General features: G+C 56.1%; 1 protein-coding gene across 2 annotated transcripts in view; it reads left to right on the forward strand.

Moving 5' to 3' along the window:
* Positions 1–18520, forward strand: part of LOC144728915 (cysteine-rich motor neuron 1 protein-like) — a 43358-nt gene that overhangs the window by 15070 nt on the left and 9768 nt on the right. The window contains exons 2-11 of one of the 2 annotated variants that reach the window (XM_078608659.1): positions 1374–1628; positions 3592–3712; positions 4114–4232; positions 8640–8822; positions 9206–9403; positions 13082–13210; positions 13419–13575; positions 14284–14405; positions 14776–14985; positions 17728–17943. In XM_078608659.1, coding sequence (XP_078464785.1) covers positions 1374–1628; positions 3592–3712; positions 4114–4232; positions 8640–8822; positions 9206–9403; positions 13082–13210; positions 13419–13575; positions 14284–14405; positions 14776–14985; positions 17728–17943 — 1710 coding nt within the window. The remainder of the gene's footprint in view (positions 1–1373; positions 1629–3591; positions 3713–4113; positions 4233–8639; positions 8823–9205; positions 9404–13081; positions 13211–13418; positions 13576–14283; positions 14406–14775; positions 14986–17727; positions 17944–18520) is intronic. The other variant, XM_078608661.1, reaches the window with a different exon arrangement.

Here is an 18520-nt window from a genome sequence, read left to right on the forward strand (position 1 = left end):
GCTCAGTGAGAAATTAAGTCCCGCGTGTGCTGACTTGGTGGGCTTGCAACTTGTTATTGTTGCTACTGTTGTTGCCATTGTTGTCGTTGCCATTGTTGTTGCTATTGTTGTTGATGCTGACACGCGGAACTCCCCGGGTCGTGAGGTCACTCCCCTGGGACAGGGCTCACCTTTGGACTCCGCACCTGAGCCTCCCGTTTCGGCCCTCGCGGCATATTGTAAACGCTGCTGCATCACCCTCTGCCACGTTCGCTTGCCAATCGCTCCGTCGTCTGATGGCCCGCGACTTAATTAATAGAACCAAAAATGTCACTTTTCAAAAATACCCAGGTCTCCCTGGGTGTTGCGTCTCATGTTTTTTTTATCGATTTTACTTTGCGTTTTTTCCAGACACGCTTTGTTTGCAGAAGGCCATTCATCACATGACATTGACAGTAGCAGGAGGTTCTGTGGGGCATGTTTCGAGAATCTTCCCGTTAGGGACATGCATATTACTTACAAATTTACTTGCGTTAATATCTCACAAGTCATACCATATTTTATGACACGATTGCACTTTGCCTGTGCCACGCACCATGTCGGTTAATGGGGCTTGCTTGACCGTACTTCACCGCACTGGTCGGCGCGGGTCCGGTTCAGATGTCACTTTGTAATTTGGGAGCAAAAAAATATAACAACCTCCGGGTCGAGTGATTCCAGAAGTAGTCGTGTGGTGTCGTGTTGTGGGGGGCCCTTCACTGGCACGGGACGTCACGTCCAGCTGATGCAGCCAAAAGGGCTCCAAATGTCAACACAGCGATTACTCCACGAAACCACCACCACCAGCCACCCATCCCACCACCATTCTGATCGCACTTTATTCTGGTCTCTCGTGTTTCCCGACGCCCACAGACAGCAGCACAGCGGTATATGTTTCTTCCTGTGCCCGTGATGGCTTCGCCTCTTTCAGAGTGAAACCCGCTCGGTGATGCGCAAGCGGCTACTGTTTGGCTTCATCCAGCAGTGGAGTAATCATGGCTGTTAAAGACGCTTACAATATGATGATATTGATAGTAAGTTGATGCTTGGTAACTAGTAACTGATGATGATATTAAGATGATTTAAGGAGGTGATGATAATGATTTTGCAAAGTAACTGATGATGATAATGATATAAAGATGATGATGTAAGGAGTTTATGATGAGAGTCGTATTAAGCTGATTCATAGTAAATAACAACGATCACGATAATGCTCAGCAAATAACGGTGGTGATGATATCAAGGCGGTATATTGGCCCGCGATGTTGCCGAGATTCCCGGGAGGCGACAGCGACCCCGGCGGCACCGCCTGAGCGTCCGCCCCTCTCTCTCCATCCCTCCCCGCGCTCGCGCAGAGGTTCCGCCCGACTGCCTGGACGTGGTGTGCGAGGACCAGCCGCCACCGCCCGTGTGCCCCATCGACTCGGTGCTGCGTCTGGGCCACGTCCCGCTCGGCGAGTGCTGCGCGCTGCCCTCGCGCTGCGAGTGCGACCCGGCCCGCTGCACGCTGCCCGACTGCCCCCGCGGAGGCGTGCGAGTGCTCGTAGCCGAGGCCCAGCGCACGCCCGGCCGCTGCTGCGACCTCCACGTCTGCGCTCCTCGGTCCGACGGTGAGTCGGGAGCGGCGGGGCTGCGGCGCGGCGGTTCCCGCCGGGATGTTGTACCCGGCCATGGGTGCCGATCTCTCTGCGGGTGATCGGGCCATCGTATCACATTTTGGCTTTTGGTGGTCGCTCTGGCTGCGTGGGGTGGGGGGGAAATCTTGGGGAGTAGTTCGACGTAGCGCGTTGTCCGCTCGCGACCCCCTCCATCTCCACGCTCCACCTCTACGCAATGACAAGTCCTTGATAAACGTACGCAAATGAAGCCCAGTGGTCGCGACAAGTGCCCAAAGGTGATTGGCTGTCACGGACGTTCGTTTACGCACCGCGGGGACACTGACCCATGGGGACTCGCGCGACAATTGTCAATCCTGCTCCCAACGCACTCATCACTCATCCCCCCCCACCCCCCCCCGTTGGACCCCTTCACTCTGGTGAGGCTCCACTCAATCCCCTTCGTGGTCAGCACGTTGTCTGAAACTTCACCAATTACTACATATCTGTCTTTGTTTTAAGCCCGCACAAGTGTTATTGACGCACGTCGTTGAGTTTGTTTCTGAGTGGGAGGTTGTCCTATGCTGATTGAAAGTCCTCCATGCTTTGTTGCGATCACGTGACGGAGCTGTCGCATTGTTATTTTAGGAGGTTAAACGATGTGAAGGAGCGCAACCCGGAGTGTACGAAAGAAACACAGAGACCTCCTCAGTCCTTTTTTTTTACATCCAGTACTTAAAATGTTTTGGGCAGTTGTAGAAAATGAGATCAAGCGCCAATGTGTATACGATGGGTTTCTTGGCAGCCAGGGATAAACAGAGGCCACCCTTTCAAAACTGCCAATGCCGGACTGTGGCAGGAAAAGCCAAAAAAACACCGCACAAAGATTCCTTGTCTAATTTCATCCTCTCCCACAGAGCAAGCAGCGCGCTCTCGACATGCGCATGTTGATTCCCGTTTCACATTCATGGCCGCCGCTAATCGGGGGGATGGATTTTAATAGATTGAGGAGGTGCACTTCATCCTACACCCCACCCCTCCTAGCCGGCCCCCACCCTCATAACCACCACCCCCCACCCCACACCAGCACCCGTCAGGACCCCACATGGCTCTCAGAGAACGGCTCGCGCGGACGCAAGCTCGCGCATAAAACACACGCCCACGCGCGGCGTCCCGCACAACTGTGTTTACTCATCGCTGGGTCAAAGGTGAAATGGCAAAGGCGCAGCCCTGCAGTGTCTCGCTCCCGCCACTGCTGGCAGAAGGGCCTCCAGTAAAGGGAGCAACAGAGACCCCCCCCACCTCCTTCCCACCAGGGGGTATTTTGGCCCTCTATTCAGCGCCGGCCAGATGTCTCGGAAGACGTGGCATTTACCCACACTTTACCCCACTGCATGCGAACCTGCCGATCGACTGTGTGCGGTGAGCCCCTTTGCGTTGCTTGACGGGGATTTGAGAAACTTTCCCCATTGTTTCAACTGCCACGCCGAGAGGTCGAATCTAGCGGCTGTCACACTTGGAATTACCCACACGGCTGTGTGTGTGTTTGGCGTGCGCATGGCACGAAGGTGGAGCAGTGACACAGTGATTAGCGCGCTGCGCTGTGAACCTAGCGATCAGAATTGAATTCCCAACCACGGCGAGTGATCTCTCAAATTGTTTTTGCTCTGATTTCTCTTCGCTTCATTGCCATACTTTTTTTGTACGTTATTGCTCTTGTCATTTTAATGACCCCCAGTCACGCAAGCAAACACAAACTATTCTGGGCTCTTGAGTTCTCAACTGCTTAAACAAAAATAAACTTGACTCGGCCTTAACAAAAAAAAGAGAGCATCCGGGGCGCGGTGTTTAAACATCGGCACTGGAAGAGAAAAGGGCGGCCCTGGGGGGTGGCGGTGTTGGCCACAGCACCGCCTCACGTGGGCCCTCGCCCCCAACAGTCCGTGTCGGCTACATGGGGGGATCTTTGTCTCTGCAGCGCGAGGGAAGACTTGCATCCCTGAGGATTGCCCCTCGGTGCCCGAGGTGACGTGTCCCCCCGGCAGCTTCGTGGCGTTGGGCACCGAGAGCCACGACGGCTGCTGCCTGCTTCCCGCGCGGTGAGTTCCGCGCCGCTGCCCGTCTCTCGGCTCCCGAGAATGAACGAGCTCGGGCCTACGCTAGGCTTTCGGATTGAGTGGATTTTACATACCGGTGATCGGCGAAATGGGCTGATGTCTTTCACGTAACCTGTTACAAAAGAGGCTGTAGTGTTTCGTGTTTCTCACGTGGCTTGACGTCATCTCCCCTGGTTAAATAAAGGATTCGACGACCCATTTTTGGTGGCTGAAACCTGGAACCCAATCTCCGGGTTCCGCGACTCGTGAGCCACCCAGGCCACCGTTGGCTCGGCGGCCCTGTTCCCGGGCGCGCATGTCACTGTACGGTGTTGACCCTGCTGTGCCGTGACGCCCCCCCCACCCCCCGCTTGCCCCCCCGCCCCCCCACGTGCCTCTTCTAGGTGTGAGTGTCCCGTGCTGTGCGAGAAGCCGACGTGCGACGCCGGGATGGTGCTGCGACTCGTCGCCCACGGCAACGGCAGCGTGGAGAGCTGCTGCGACGAGTACGAGTGCGCCAACGGTAAGGGGCCGCCGCAGGGCCGGCAACGCACGGCAACGTACGGCAACACTCGGCAACAGAGCCATGCTCTCCGCGGCGTCGGGAAACTGTACGCGTGCGGATCTTTGTGAAATCTTCTGGCCTGAAACCCAGCTCTGGAAATTCCACGTTCTGATGGTGGGGACCAATCTATCCATAAGGCAAGTCCTTCTTATTTCTCACAGAACGGTTCTGATGGGACTTTAGGGGCGATGTGACGCAGTGGACACATGCACAGCCCCTGTGCTAATCCACTGCTGGATGAGCACCTTGCCATGCTGTGTGGGTCATGGGGATTACGCAATCGTACTTTTTTACCGGGCTGGTCAGTGTGGGTTCGTGAAGGTTGCGAGCATAGACATTGGAGCAAAGCACAGTACAACGATGGATTTTTTCGCACTACCCTCTGCTGACTACTTAGTCCCACAGCAGCCTATAACATCTGTTACGCACGATGGTAACCCCCCACCCAAGCACAAGCCAGGCTCACCACTTCTCGGCTTCTGAGATTTGATGAGATGGGGGGGGGGCACATTCCGGGTGACTTTGACATCATTCTGCAAATGAGTGTGCCATACCTTCCACTCTTCATGACTAATTGCTGCAAGGATAATAATCGTTTGTTAATTATTTCACGAGAGTATTGATGTCAATACTCTTAAGCACAATCTAAAATAAAAACGCCACTTTTTTTCAAATTTCTTGCTGTGGTTTTCACACCTGATGATGATTGCTTGTGTTGCAATCGAAGCGTCGTGAGAATTTTATTGTAAAATTTTTATTATTTTATTATTTCCCTTTTACGTGACTTTACCAAAAGAACCAAGAATATGAATCCCTGCAGTCACGAAAGCTTTAAATCTAAAGTTATTGTTGAGGCTAGATTGAAGGTGAGGATTTTTGGATTTTGTTAAGTCCGGGCTTGGGTTAGTTGCCCGTCCATTTTTCTCAGTTGGGGTCATCGTTAGAGAACGTTCGGTCTGTTGCATGAAACTTCCCGGGGTGATATCTCCCCTCGCGTGGCATGACGCACGGGGACGCTTCGCTTGAGGAACGTTACACAGCTGGGCACTCGCCGCCCGTTAACGTCGGCATCATTACGATTTTTCACATTGGTGGACCAGCGGCCACGGTTTGGCAACCCGTGCAAAAACAACCAGGATGCCAACCCGCGCGGATACGAGCCGTCCCCGCCGGCGATGAACTGGCCTGGGCCAGGGAGTAAAGGGCGAGCGACCGAGCACGGAGTCGTGTTGGGATCACCACTTGGCACGGCGCCCAGGCCCAACGCGAAATTTAAAGAGAAACGCGCAACCAAAAAAAAACAGACCGCACGGTTCCGGCAGGCCGCCGTGCCGCTTGGACGTGTTTGCGCAGGAAGCTGCTAAAATCCGGTGGGGGTGCAGGGGGGGCCCCGGGGCCGCTCCCCGGGGCGCGCTCTCCCTCCGCTCGGCGTCCACACGCTCGGCCCAAGCTGTGACTTGCAGCTGCTGGGGGGTGTTTGTTTTATTTTTTGAGCGCTCCATGTCCAGCTGCCAGTCGTGCGCACGTGTTTCCTCCCCGTACGTCAACAACAACAACAACAATAATGGTGGCGGCGTTGTGAGGTTCCCTTCCGGGGACAGGGTCCCGCTACGTCGGGGGGGGGGGGGGTGGGTTTGATTCGTTTGGCTTTGTGTGCGGCGAGACTGGAGAAGCCGGGGAAAAGCCACCACCCGCACGACGGGGATAGCGCTCGTATATCTGCGCAGCCAAGACAGCGAGACGCTCGCTGGTGCCACCATCGACCAATCGCCTCGTAGCAGAGCCAGTGGAGGGGGTGTCGAGCGAACCGCCGTCCCCGCCGACGAGGCGCCGGGTCGCCGGCGTGCGCCAACGCGGGGGGGGGGTGGGGGGGGGTGGAAGCTGGGTGTGCATTGGGGAGGTGGTGGTGGTGGTGGCACCAGTCTCCGCCGGAGCCTCTGCTCTGCGTCTGATGCAACGCTTCATCCCCGAGCGCGTCCAGGACATTGGCAGTGATTTCGAGCCGCACAGATCTTTTGTTTCAATCATTTAACAAAAAGCACACGCAACTGTTATTAGCTCAGCCGTGTAACACATCGGAGGTTTACTTAAGGAATTATTTAATAATTTATCTTTAGTTCACGGACCCTAAATCTCCAGGGACAATTTTTTTTCTGTTCATTGGCACACATCCACTTTCCTTCCTGCAAAATTTTTTATAGGGTTTTGTTGGCACATTTAAAATCAGAACAAAAAAAATAGCGGAAAGATGTTTCAATAAAAATAATGATGTCATCAGCCGCTCAGCGTTAGCGGGTGGCCCCCTGCCAAGGGAAGCGTTCACTTTGGGCCCTGTTTCGTGGATTCGTGTAAATCTCGGCGATCATTCACATCTGCTCCGGTAGATCGGAGATGCTTACACCCCATGCCTCTTGGGCAGGAATTGAACATCAGAGACATTTTTGTTGCAATTCGTGGGTGGCTTGGCTCTGGGTAGAGGGCCTCGATGTGAGTGATGGTTCAATTGATGAAGAGATTTTTTGCACACTTCCATTGGGGCGTATTTACGAAGGGATCGTGCTCTACAGCCTTCGCTCGGTGGGAGGTCGCTCATTCGTCTCTGTGGCTTTTTAGCCTCCGCCTCCCTCCCCCAGTCGTCCATGCGATCGACTCCTTGCTCCTGTTTAATCCAAGGCTTAAGACTTTTCAATTCCTCTGTCCGTGACAGACTTTCTCTTTATTGATGATAGGTTTTTCCCCTTTTTTCTGGCAACAAAACAGGTGTCAAGATGTTAAAACACCAAACTGATACCTTTTTACAAGGAATCATGTCTGCATTAACCACAATGCCTGCGGTCAGAATGCAAACAAAAAACATATTCTGATAGTATATGCATTGTCCTTGAAACTGATTGGTCCACACCAGACAGCTTTCTTTTGAGCCTCGTCTCAAACCAGAGGACGCCAAAAGGCGTACAGCTGTACGACGCTCAAAAGAACCAAAGAGTAATTCCTGCAGTCACGGAAGCTTCAAATCAAATGTTAACACCTGTTGCCAGAAAAAAGGGGAAAACACCTATTATTATATTTTGGTACTGGCAAAGGAGGTCCCATGATGCCTCTTTATTGATATAAAATCTCGATCAAATTATTTTGCACCGCACAGCTCTTCCAGTTGGTCTTTTGAGATGCGGTGGCAGATAGACGATGCACAATTTCCACCCCTCCTGTGCAGTACAGTGCCAGTTATGAATTTTCAATAAGAAAGTACCGTGCATTAAAATATGTCGCACATTGGTGGCTTTGCGCCCATACGTGCTCGTAGCACTGGGTCAGTTCGTGGCCGTCCCTCCTGAGGAGGGGGGGCTCGCGTGTGACGGTCGAGATTTGGTAAGGCTACGGCAAGTGGGTGGCGTGCCGAGAACGCACAAGAGTGCGCTTTCTCATCGCAGGCAGCCGCACGCGCGGGAAACAAAAATATATAGCGGAGGAATAAAATGCATCGGCCACACCAAATATAAGCCTCGTCCACAGACGAGCCTCGGAAATAGGCGGCGCCGAGGAATGTGGCAGCAGGGTGGTAAACCACAGACGTGTGTTCACTCCGTGTCGGCTCACGGGCCGGAAACTTCGAGCGGTGCCGAGCTGCGGCTGCTCGAACCCGCGGAGGGGTCGAGGGCCTCGATCGTGCCGAGAGATGTCGACGCCCCCTCTCCCCGTGCGTCTCCTCCTCCTCCTCGTGACACGTGCGAAGTGGATAATGTCTTCGTAGAGAGGGGTGGCCGGTGCTCTTTAGGGGTCGCGCTTCTGAAGTGAGTGACCGTGACTCCGGGGTGGGGGGGGGGTTGGGCGCGACCCGTTACGCGGCACGGCCATGAGTCCCCGCGGCTCTACTCTGGACTGCCCATTGGGACTTGATGGGGCCCTGCCGATCGCTTCGTACCCCGTGGCTACGCTCTCGGCTCACTCTCATAACACAACTCGGTCGCCTGCACGAGCGGCCCACGGTTCACTTGGCTGTACACTGGCGCCGGCTAAATCCTTGCAGTGCGGCCATTAACCCCCCCCCCGCCCCATTTACCCCAGGCGGGCTGCCAGCATCGACCGCATCTCTTGCTTAGCACGTGTTCCCCTGTTTCCCCATCCCACCCCCGTCCCGCCAACCCCACCCACTACCGACCCCACCCACCAACCCCATCGCTGACTTACCCATCATCAACCCCACCACTAACTTACGCACCCACCAACTCCATCCGCCAACCGACCCACCAAACCCCATCGCTGACTCACCCACCCACCCACCCACCAACCCCACCACTAACTCACCCACACACCAACCCACCCACCCGCCCACCCGCCAACCCCGCCGCCCGCCGCCCCCTGCAGACACGAGGTCGTCGTGCACGTTTAACGGGATGGAGCACGCGGACGGGGAGATGTACCGCATGGACGCGTGCCGCTTCTGCCGCTGCCACAACGGCGTCTCCTTCTGCTTCTCGGCGCAGTGCGGCGCGCTCGCGTGCCAGCGCTACTACGTGCCTGTGGGCGAGTGCTGCCCCGTGTGCGAGGGTGAGTGCCGCCCCGTGTGCGAGGGCGATTGCCGGCACCGCCTCCTCGTCGCATCTCAGTCGGCCGGAGCTGTGTGAGGCCGAGATCCGGAAAATTCTTCCCCTAACATCCCTCCCCCTCCCCGCTCATCTGGTGTCTTTGGGGGGGGATGGGAATGAACCCCCGGTGAGAGGGCATCACCGGTCGTTCGGGATCAGCCGTTGGTTTCCACGCGCCGTGGTCTGGCCGATTTCTGTGGCTTAAAATTTCAGGAGACGGGACGCCGTTGGCAGAGCCTGCGTCGTGCGCTTTGAGAGTCGGTCTGCTCGTGTGTGGCTCCCACGTTTTCATCATCCTTCTTGACACCCCCTCGCTCCTCTCTCCACCTCGGCCCTCCCGCACAGATCCCGTCTTCCCTGTGAGCAACCCCGCGGGCTGCTTTGCCAAGGGGCAGATCCGTGCGCACGGGGACCGGTGGCGCGAGGACGACTGCACGTTCTGCCAGTGCGTGAACGGCGAGCACCACTGCACCGCGACAGCGTGCGGCCAGAGCTGCCTCAACCCGATCCGCGTGCCGGGGGAGTGCTGTCCCGTCTGCGAGGGTACGGCACCGCCATCGCCACCCCCACCGCCGCCACCACCGTCACCGCTGCCGCGGCTACCGCTGCCGCCGCTACCACCACCATTATCGCTGCCACCACCGCTACCGTCACTGCTACCACGACCACCTCCACCACTGCCACCCATACCGCTACCACCACCGCTACCAACCTCCGCTACCGCTACCACCTTGGCAACCCCCTTTACCACCGCTACCACTGCCACCTCCACTACCATCACTGCTACCACTGCCACCCCCACCGCTACCATCACCGCTACCATCACCGCTACCACTACCACCGCTGCCACTGGCTACCTCTATCACAACTGCCACCCCCACAGCTACTGCCACTGCTACCACCACCGTAAACAGGTCAATACGCCAGAGAGTGAATGGCGAGTGGTGCGGTGTGTGTACAAATGAGTGATATAGTTCATGATTTCGCGAGTGAGTGATTTGATAGCTGAGTGAGCCATTAAATGAGTGAGTCAATGACAGGGTGAATGAGTGACAGTGTAAATGGAAGTATTAGGGTGGATGTGTGAGTAATTGGGTGGTACAATGTGAGTGATTGAGTTATATTGACTGAATGAGTGATAGTGGATAAGTTAATGGATGATAGGGTGAGTGACAGTGATAGAATGAGTGAGTGAATCGGTGAATGAATGAGCAATAGATCGGATTCATGAGTGAGGTAATGGATGAGCGAGTGGGAGAATGAGCAAGTGGGTGAGTGAGCAAGTGAACGAATCAATGAATGAGTGAATGAGAGTAACTCAAGCGCAGAGCTCGCACGTAGTTCATCAAGGTTTTTTCTGGATAGGCTCCTGAATAAAATAGATTGCATTGTTTATAGCCAGGCTGGGGCCAAATTAGATGGAAGCTAAATTAGCCCTTTTGTTTTGGGCACAAAACATTGCACGGCTAATTCTGGATGAAGCCACTGGCTTGGGATCCACCGGAGCGTTCGCAATAGTTTCCAAAGAGCGCGCGCGCACGCGCGACTCCCTCCGCGTCGCCGCTCTCGTCGCGTCGCCGGTTGCACTGACCCTCAAGAGTCCCTCGCTGGGGCAGGATTTTTCAAAAAGGCCATCGGGTCCCTGCCCCCACACCCGCCCGTCAGTCCGAAAATGTTTCCAGCGGGATCTTGCCGAGTTCTGACCCAGATTTCACAGCTGGGGAGGTTTTTATTGGCAGCACGAGTGGAAACATTTTTTGCGAGAGAAAAAAAATTGCGCGCGCACACACACACTCACAAACACACACACACACAAGCTCACTCGCGCACACGCTCACTCACACAGTCACTCACACGCCCATCGGAAGTGCTGGGCGGAGAGCACGTACGGTGGTATCTTGTGAGTCGGAGTAGAGAGGAACAAGCGCAGCAGAAGGCACGAAACATCAGGACGATGCTTGTACCCTCGCTGCCAAAATATTTTTAGCCATCGCTGTGCCTTTTTCTTATTCGATGATCCAGCAAAGTTTCCGATGGTAAACGCCACAGCACGAGAGCGGCCTTTTGCTCCTTGTGCTCGCTCTCCGTCGCTCTCCGTGATGCCACTGAATAAAAATGTGTCCATGCATACTGTCCGGTGACATTGCTGGGAGGGCCGTGGGGCGGCCAGGTCGCTGTTGACGTTCTGTGCTGGCACCGCGCGCATCAGCTCCCGGAATACAAGATGTACCGAGTTGCCACGCTCGGGGGAATTTGTTGAGAGATGTGCGGTGGCCGCAGCGGCGGTAGTGGTTGCGGTGGCAGCGCTTTTGGTTTCCCTACCGAATAGAATAGTGCGCACGCTATTTCAGTGCTGTTAATTTTGGCGCTGCCATGGGCTCGGATTGATTGAAAGGGATATGATGGTATTTTTGAAAGTGTGTAACTCTTTCGGCCAATTTCAACTGCGGATTTTAATGAAATGCCAAAAGGCTCGAGAGCTTATTGAAAACCTACCCATCATAGGACGTAATCCCGTGGACGATATTACATTCTTGGGGCTCTCTTAACTCATAAAGTGGCCAGTCACTAGCACTATTAATTCGCTCCGGTGTGAACTCGGGTTGGCCTCCTGTTGGCGGTGGGGGCAGTGGGAGGGGGGGGCGCGGCGGAGGCTCCGCCCGCTCACCGCGGAGTGCGAGACGCTCTGGATCTCGAAGGTTCCCGTCCTTTGCGTCCAGCGGTGTGGGGGGGGAGCAGAACGAATGTGCTCCGCAGTCCTCCGCCTATTTCCGCGCAGGAAGTTTTAAGTGGCCGAGCCTCGGTCTCGAAACCACATTCTCATAACCAACAGCAACTGCACAACACAAACAGGTCCCCTTTTTTTGGCATTTGCAACCAGCGCCCAAATACCAGCGTTAGCGTTGGGGGGGCGGGGGGAGAGAGTAATTGGACGCGCTTTATTTGGAGATCAGCGTACAAGCGCGGGTGTGTTTTCTGCGAGCTCGCGTGTGTGTGTGTGCGTGTGTGTGTGCGTGTGTGTGTGTGTGCTTGTGTGTGCGTGTTTGTGTGCTTGTGCTTGGCTTTGGCCCCGCCCCGCAGCAGCAGCAGGGCTAAGCTGTGCCGCGTGCCTGCACACACACACGCACAAACACGCACACACACGCGCACACGCACACACACGCACACACACACGCACACACACGCGTACACACGCGCACACACACACACACGCACACACACACGCGCACACGCACACACACGCACACACACACACACGCACACACACGCACACACACGCACACACACACACACGCACACACACACACACGCACAAACACACACACACACGCGCACACGCACACACACGCACACACACACGCACACACACGCGTACACACGCGCACACACACACACGCACACACACACGCGCACACGCACACACACGCACACACACACACACGCACACACACGCACACACACACACACGCGCACACGCACACACGCACAAACACACACACACACGCGCACACCCACACACACACGCACACACACGCACACACACACGCACACACACGCGCACACACGCGCACACAGCGCATCCACGCGGGGGACTGCGCACAGCGCGTCCATGCCTGCCGGCCCGGGGGTCGTTCTTCTCAGAGCCCCTGATGATGACGCGGCGACCTTCTGGGACAATTCCTTCGGTTTACTCGCGTGCACACCGAGCGTACATGCTCGGCGTCGCAGTGATGTGTCGACTCGCCAACAAGATGCGGTTCGAATGCTCGTTGATTGTATTTTCCATTTTTATTATTTTTTTCTTCGTGCAAATCGCACTTAATTAGTTCATCTGACCCCTTGCAGCCGTGTGAGGTGCTACATTGCCACCTCACAGGTAGCAAAGTAATTGATTCCTTAAGAGAATCTCAACCCTAAATCATAAAAAAAAAATTGCTTTTCATTGGGGCAGAGTAATTTCAGGCCATGTGAGTGGATTTAATATAGTAATATTAATATAGTAATATTAAATCCACGCTTAGTAAATATAACTTTCATGACGTGTCTGTTTAGTGCTGCTAGGCTGGCAACATTCATGTGATTCCACGATGCGATTTGCATGTGGAATAAGTAATTAGCAACACAAATGTATGCGCCTTCACTTGTATTTTCTGTGCAATGGAACGGACGCGAGACTTTAGGGTTATTGCCGCTCGTGACGGGTTTTATTTCATTTTCCAGAGCCGACGTTCATCACCATCCGCCCGCCGCTCTGCTCCCCGCTGCTCGGCTGCTCGCTCACGGACGACAGCTGCCCGTACGGCTTCTGGCTCGACTCGGACGGGTGCCGAACCTGTCGCTGCAAGACCAGTGAGCCACGCGCGCCCGACACCCGGCTACGGCCGCTCAGACACCGCCGCGCGTCCACGGTGCCAATGACGCGACTCACACACCCGCCTGTCCCCCCCCCCCTCTGCCTTTCGCTTCTCGCTTGTCCCCTCCCGCCTGTCCCCCTCGCCTGTCCAACCCCCCTCCCCATGTCCCCCACCTGCCTGTCCCCCGCCCCCCCGTCCCACAGAAGCGGAGCACTGCCGCAGCGTCATCTCGGGCTGCCGACTCGACTGCCCCCACGGCATGGCCACCGACCGGCACGGCTGCGAGGTGTGCCAGTGCCGCCCGCAACCCAAGAAGTGTCGCCACGTCGCCTGCGCAAAGCGCTGCCCCTACGGATACATGTGAGCGCGCCGAACTGCCGCGTGCCGTCCCTCCGGGGAACGTCGGGGAAACGTTGGGTCAACGTTGCGCGTTTGCCGGGTGCCCGTGTCTGTCTTGCCTGTCGAGGTGACTGGGCGCCTGCTGGTGCAGGTCCACGCGATGGCCGGTATTTTTATTGTCGCTTTCCTCTCCCAAAATTATATTCCAGTCGTGCTATCTGTTAGGAGTCCTCTCATACGGCATTCGAAAGGCATATTTTCTAAACGTTATCACCGCGTAATGAATTCCACAGCATCGGGAGTCGCACGATGCGTAGCGGCCGTCGCTCCCATGCGAGGTGTGAGCGTGTAGTCGGTTACGCGATCGACAGACCACATCTCACGATCGGGCGACGCTTTCATTTCACGAAGCAGCTGGCCGCACCTGCCGCGCGTTGTTCGAATGAAGCAGAACGTTGCATTCTCGTATCAGGAAAAATCCAAGTGAAGTGACGAAGACCAAGGTTAAAGATTCTTTGGTATCTGTTGATGACTGGGCTGAGACAATGAGCTCGCCACACGACCGTAAAACCCGATTTAATCACGGACGGCCAAACCTCGGATTTAAACCCTGGATCTCGGCGGTGCCTGGGCTGGCATGGCTGTTGACTGCGCATCGATGCCCAGCGAGCCACGCGGCTGCCCCTTGACCTCCGCGGCGTGCATGTGTGGTGCGTTTGCGATCCGCAGCAAGAACAAGCATGGCTGCGACAGCTGCCGCTGCGTCAAGTGCCCCGACTTGGTGTGTGACAAGTTCTGCCTCCACGGCTACGCGGAGAACGGCAAGGGCTGCCTGCTCTGCAGGTGCAAAGGTACGACGTGGATTTCACCACGAGGGGACGACGCGGATTTGGCAGTGACGTGTGACGCCCGTGACGAAATCCCTCTCGTCTCCGATGCGAGACGCCGCGGCGCCAGGTTGCGACGCGTCATCGGTCGACGCCCGGGGTCTGCGGTCGCTTGCGGCTTGGCTTCAGAGCGACCCACTGGAACCTCCGTGCCACGTGGGTTGTGGAGGTTATTTTAACGTACCTCGCCACGCTGGTCGGCGCGGGTCGGCGAAGGCAAGAGCACTATGCCGGGTTCGAATTGGGGCAGCCGCCCGTGACCAAACCGGTCTCTCAAGATGTAGCGAGTCTACGGCCTCGATCCCCGGTAACCTCCGAATTATTTTTTTTCCAGTCGCTCCAGGGCCGCCGGCGCCGCCGGTCGCCACCGGCTCGTGCACGTCGATGGACGGGCGGCGCTACGCCGACGGGGAGAGCTGGCACGACGGCTGCCGCGACTGCTACTGCCAGGGCGGGCGCGAGATGTGCGCGCTCATCGCCTGTCCCGTGCCACGGTGCCCCACGCCGGAGCTGCGCCAAGGACACTGCTGCCCAGCGTGCGCCGGTACGGTCGCCGAATTCCGGCAACGCTCGCTTTCGTCGTGTGCCCCCCGTGGCGGGCGGCGTCCGTCACGTCGTCGCAATAACGACGACGTGACAGACGTCTCTCGGCACGGAAATACGAGGGAAGGGTGGTGGGGGAATGGGGGATGGACAGAGCGAGAGAAGAGGTGATAACGGAAGCGATGAAGGGGTCTGAAGGCACGGGGATTGTAGAGGAAGACTTGAAAAGCAGGAGAGGGGGGTAGATTGCATTGCCTGGGAAGGGAGCTCCAGAAGGAGGGGGGCGTAGTGGCCACCAATAGTAATAGGTTTTTACCCTTTTATCTGGCACCAAAACTGACACCTTTATACAAGGGATCATTTTTGCAATAACCACAACACAAGCAGTCAAAATGCAAACAAAAAGAGACAACTGATGATGATATGCACTGTCCTTGAAAGTGATTGGTCCACACCCGAGATGGCTTTTCTTAGAGCCTAGTCTCCACTGGTGTTGGACCAGATGACGCCAAAAGGCGTACGATGCCACGACCACAGGGGCGTCAGTCCGAGTGGTTCACGTAACCTGACCGTGGGTTTTAAAAAGTCTTCTCAGTGTCAAGGTCGGGGACTGCCCTCGGAACCTGAAGCAAGGTGAGCGCTTGTCAGAGGTGGGACAAAGTCATTGTTATGCAAGTCCAAGTCGAGTCGCAAGTCATCAAATTCATGACTCGAGTCTGACTCGAGTCCAAGTCACATGACTCGAGTCCACACCTCTGGCGCTTGTTTATTTTCTGGGGGGGGCCGCAGTTTGAAACGTGGCTGGCTATAGCGGCTGCGTTGGGAAGGTCGGTCACATGCCCAGGCCCCCCAGCCCGGTCCCCCCTTTGCGCAACCCCCCCCCCCGCCTCCACCACACAATGACAGCTCTCGCACGTAAGCCTCTCGTGAGAGGTCATCACAAAGTGGATTTCAGAGTGACTTGAATGGATTCGGATGGGCCTGTTACATGAGCCTACACACACCCGTGTCTCTTTTTCAACCCTGGGCAAGTAACCTTTGAATATTCATCGCAGCTGAATGGGAATTATTTTGTATGAAGGTAACAATGGCCGCTTTGTTTCGCGTTAAATCGTGGCATATGCCTGATATAATGGAGGAAATCTCAAACTCCGGATATCAATTTAGTCGGGGCTCATGTGACTCCACGTTTACAATTCAGAAGAAAGGCACCGTGACTGTGATTTTGTGCGTGGATGGCAAAAAAAAAAACCCCATCAAAATGTTCCACGGCAATGTTCTGGTAAACAAAAGAGGTTAAAAGTCAGCCGTGCTGAAATTTTTCTGTTCCCAAACTTCTACAGTGTTTAAATTTAGTACAAATCGTACGGGGAATTCCGTCCCTTTGTGGTCAGCGCCGTTTCTGCCGTCTCTTTGAGCGGATAACAGGGGAAGCCATTCATTAGGGCTGGGGTTTTTTTTTTCTCGCTTTGTGCGCAGCATGCTGGCTCGCCTCTTAAAACATTTTGCTAAGGCCCTGACATTTCCTTGGCTGCGGGACACAGGCCCCCTTTATGTGTCCGACCGCTAGAAGGAGCAACGCAAGTCCCGGGCGTTGGTGCGCCCTGTGGAAACGAGCACAATCTAAAAAATCCTGAATCGATGGCCCTGTGTTTGGTTTTAACTTGCGCGGGCCGCCGCGTCGGCCTGGCAGGTCGAGCCACGGGCGACGCTCGCACCAACACGCGTCACCCCCCCCCTCCCTCACCCCCCCCCCAACCCCCGCGGTGTTTATTGCTGCAGTATTCATTACTCCCGGCTCTAAAAACGCTTTGAAAACAAAACAAACAGGAGCGTTTCGCATCCAATATTTTGTTATTTTGAAAATCGCCGACGGAATGCGTGCGCAAATATTGATCTCCTATTCCAACGCACGCACGTTAGGGAATTCCGTGCGTCACAGTACGCATGCACGCACGCGTGTGTGTGTGCGCACGCGTATGATTGTGCGCGTGTGCGTGTGCACGCATGGGGAGCGGTAGTGTGGTGGTTAGTGCGCTGTGCTACGAACCTGGCGACCCAGGTTCGTTTCCCGCTCACGGCGAACACCAGTGACGATTATCTGAACCGGTCCTGGGCCTCCCCTAGGTCGAGTCAACCTCAAATGAGTGCCTAGTGCGGTGTGTAAACATCGCTAGGGAGACAAAGGCGGCCGGGCGTGGTGTTGGCTGCCCACCCCCCTCGTGTGCTGTGCCGGCCTTCATAGGTGCTTGCTAACAGCACTTGCCCCTACAGTCTGTCACAGGCTATACGGGGATCTTTGTGTGCACACGTTTCCCTTGCTGCACAGTGGGGAGCATAGGGGGTGCATTTGCCAGTCATCTCGGTCAAGCTGAAGCACTTGCGTCTTTCCCGTAACTTTCTCCTGCCAGAAAGCCGGCCTTACCACACGTCACCAAAAAACACCCAAACACGATCGTCAATAACACTGCCTTAAAATGAAAAATATACAGTCGGCGACGTTTCAGGCAATGACCCTCCTTCATAAAACAAAATTTATTGTTGTGCCATGAAGAACGGCCATTACCCCAAAACGTCACCGTTCGTATATATTTCATTTCAAGTGTTATCGACGAACGTGTCGCGCCGTTGTCAATTGCACTCGTGCGCCACCGCTCTGCGCGTGGCCTCAACGCGCACCTAGCCTGGCACGAGCGTTGTCTCCCTCGCTTAGCTGCCGCTGCTCTTTGTGTGACCCTCGCAGACGACTCGCTGGCCGACCGGCCCGAGCAGGCGCCGCACGCCGTTTGCCAGGCGTTCGGCGGGGAGTACTACGTGGAGGGCCAGAGCTGGAGCGCCGACTCGTGCACCCAGTGCACGTGCCACGCGGGACGCGTGCTCTGCGACACCGAGGTGTGCCCGCCGCTGCTGTGCCACGACCCCGTGCGCGCCAAGGGATCTTGCTGCCTCTCCTGCCCAGGTCCGCACGCACGCACACTCGCCCGGCCGCACACCCGCTCGCTCGAGGGGACGCTCCCCCGCTTCCCCTGGTCGGTCGCCCCCCCATCCCAACCCACCCCCCCCCCCCCCCCGGGTGTATCACGGATATTTATCGTTAGTGCAAATTGGCAGAAAAATAATGGACACATTTTTGATGGGTTTTTAATTTCAGGTGCATTTTATGCAGTCGGTTTTGTTTTTCTTCAGCGCGTGAATTTTGCAAAACGATTCTCCCCCCATTCCGAACCGTTTATCGCGAGCGCGCCGCCGACAGCCGGTAACGTCGGGAACGGCACGGCGATTTCCCTCGCGGTGAAGTTGACTCTTCCAGCCGAGCGCGGAAAGGGGGTGGAACGGGGAGGCAGGGGGGAGGGCGGGGGGTGGTGGTGCCCAGATGGGCGTGCGCACGCAGAGCTCCCCCGCGCCGCGTGCCAGCTGGCGCTCCACCTGCAGGCAGCGCTCGCTGCACGGCCCGCCATGAAGTCCGCCGCCCGTGCACTCGCAACGCGCCCACACCGAGCGCCCCATATCCACGCCGCTCACGTAAACGGGTCACG

This window comes from Lampetra planeri, chromosome 30 (assembly GCF_965212315.1).
Source record: "Lampetra planeri chromosome 30, kcLamPlan1.2.h2, whole genome shotgun sequence".
Lineage (NCBI taxonomy): Eukaryota > Metazoa > Chordata > Hyperoartia > Petromyzontiformes > Petromyzontidae > Lampetra > Lampetra planeri.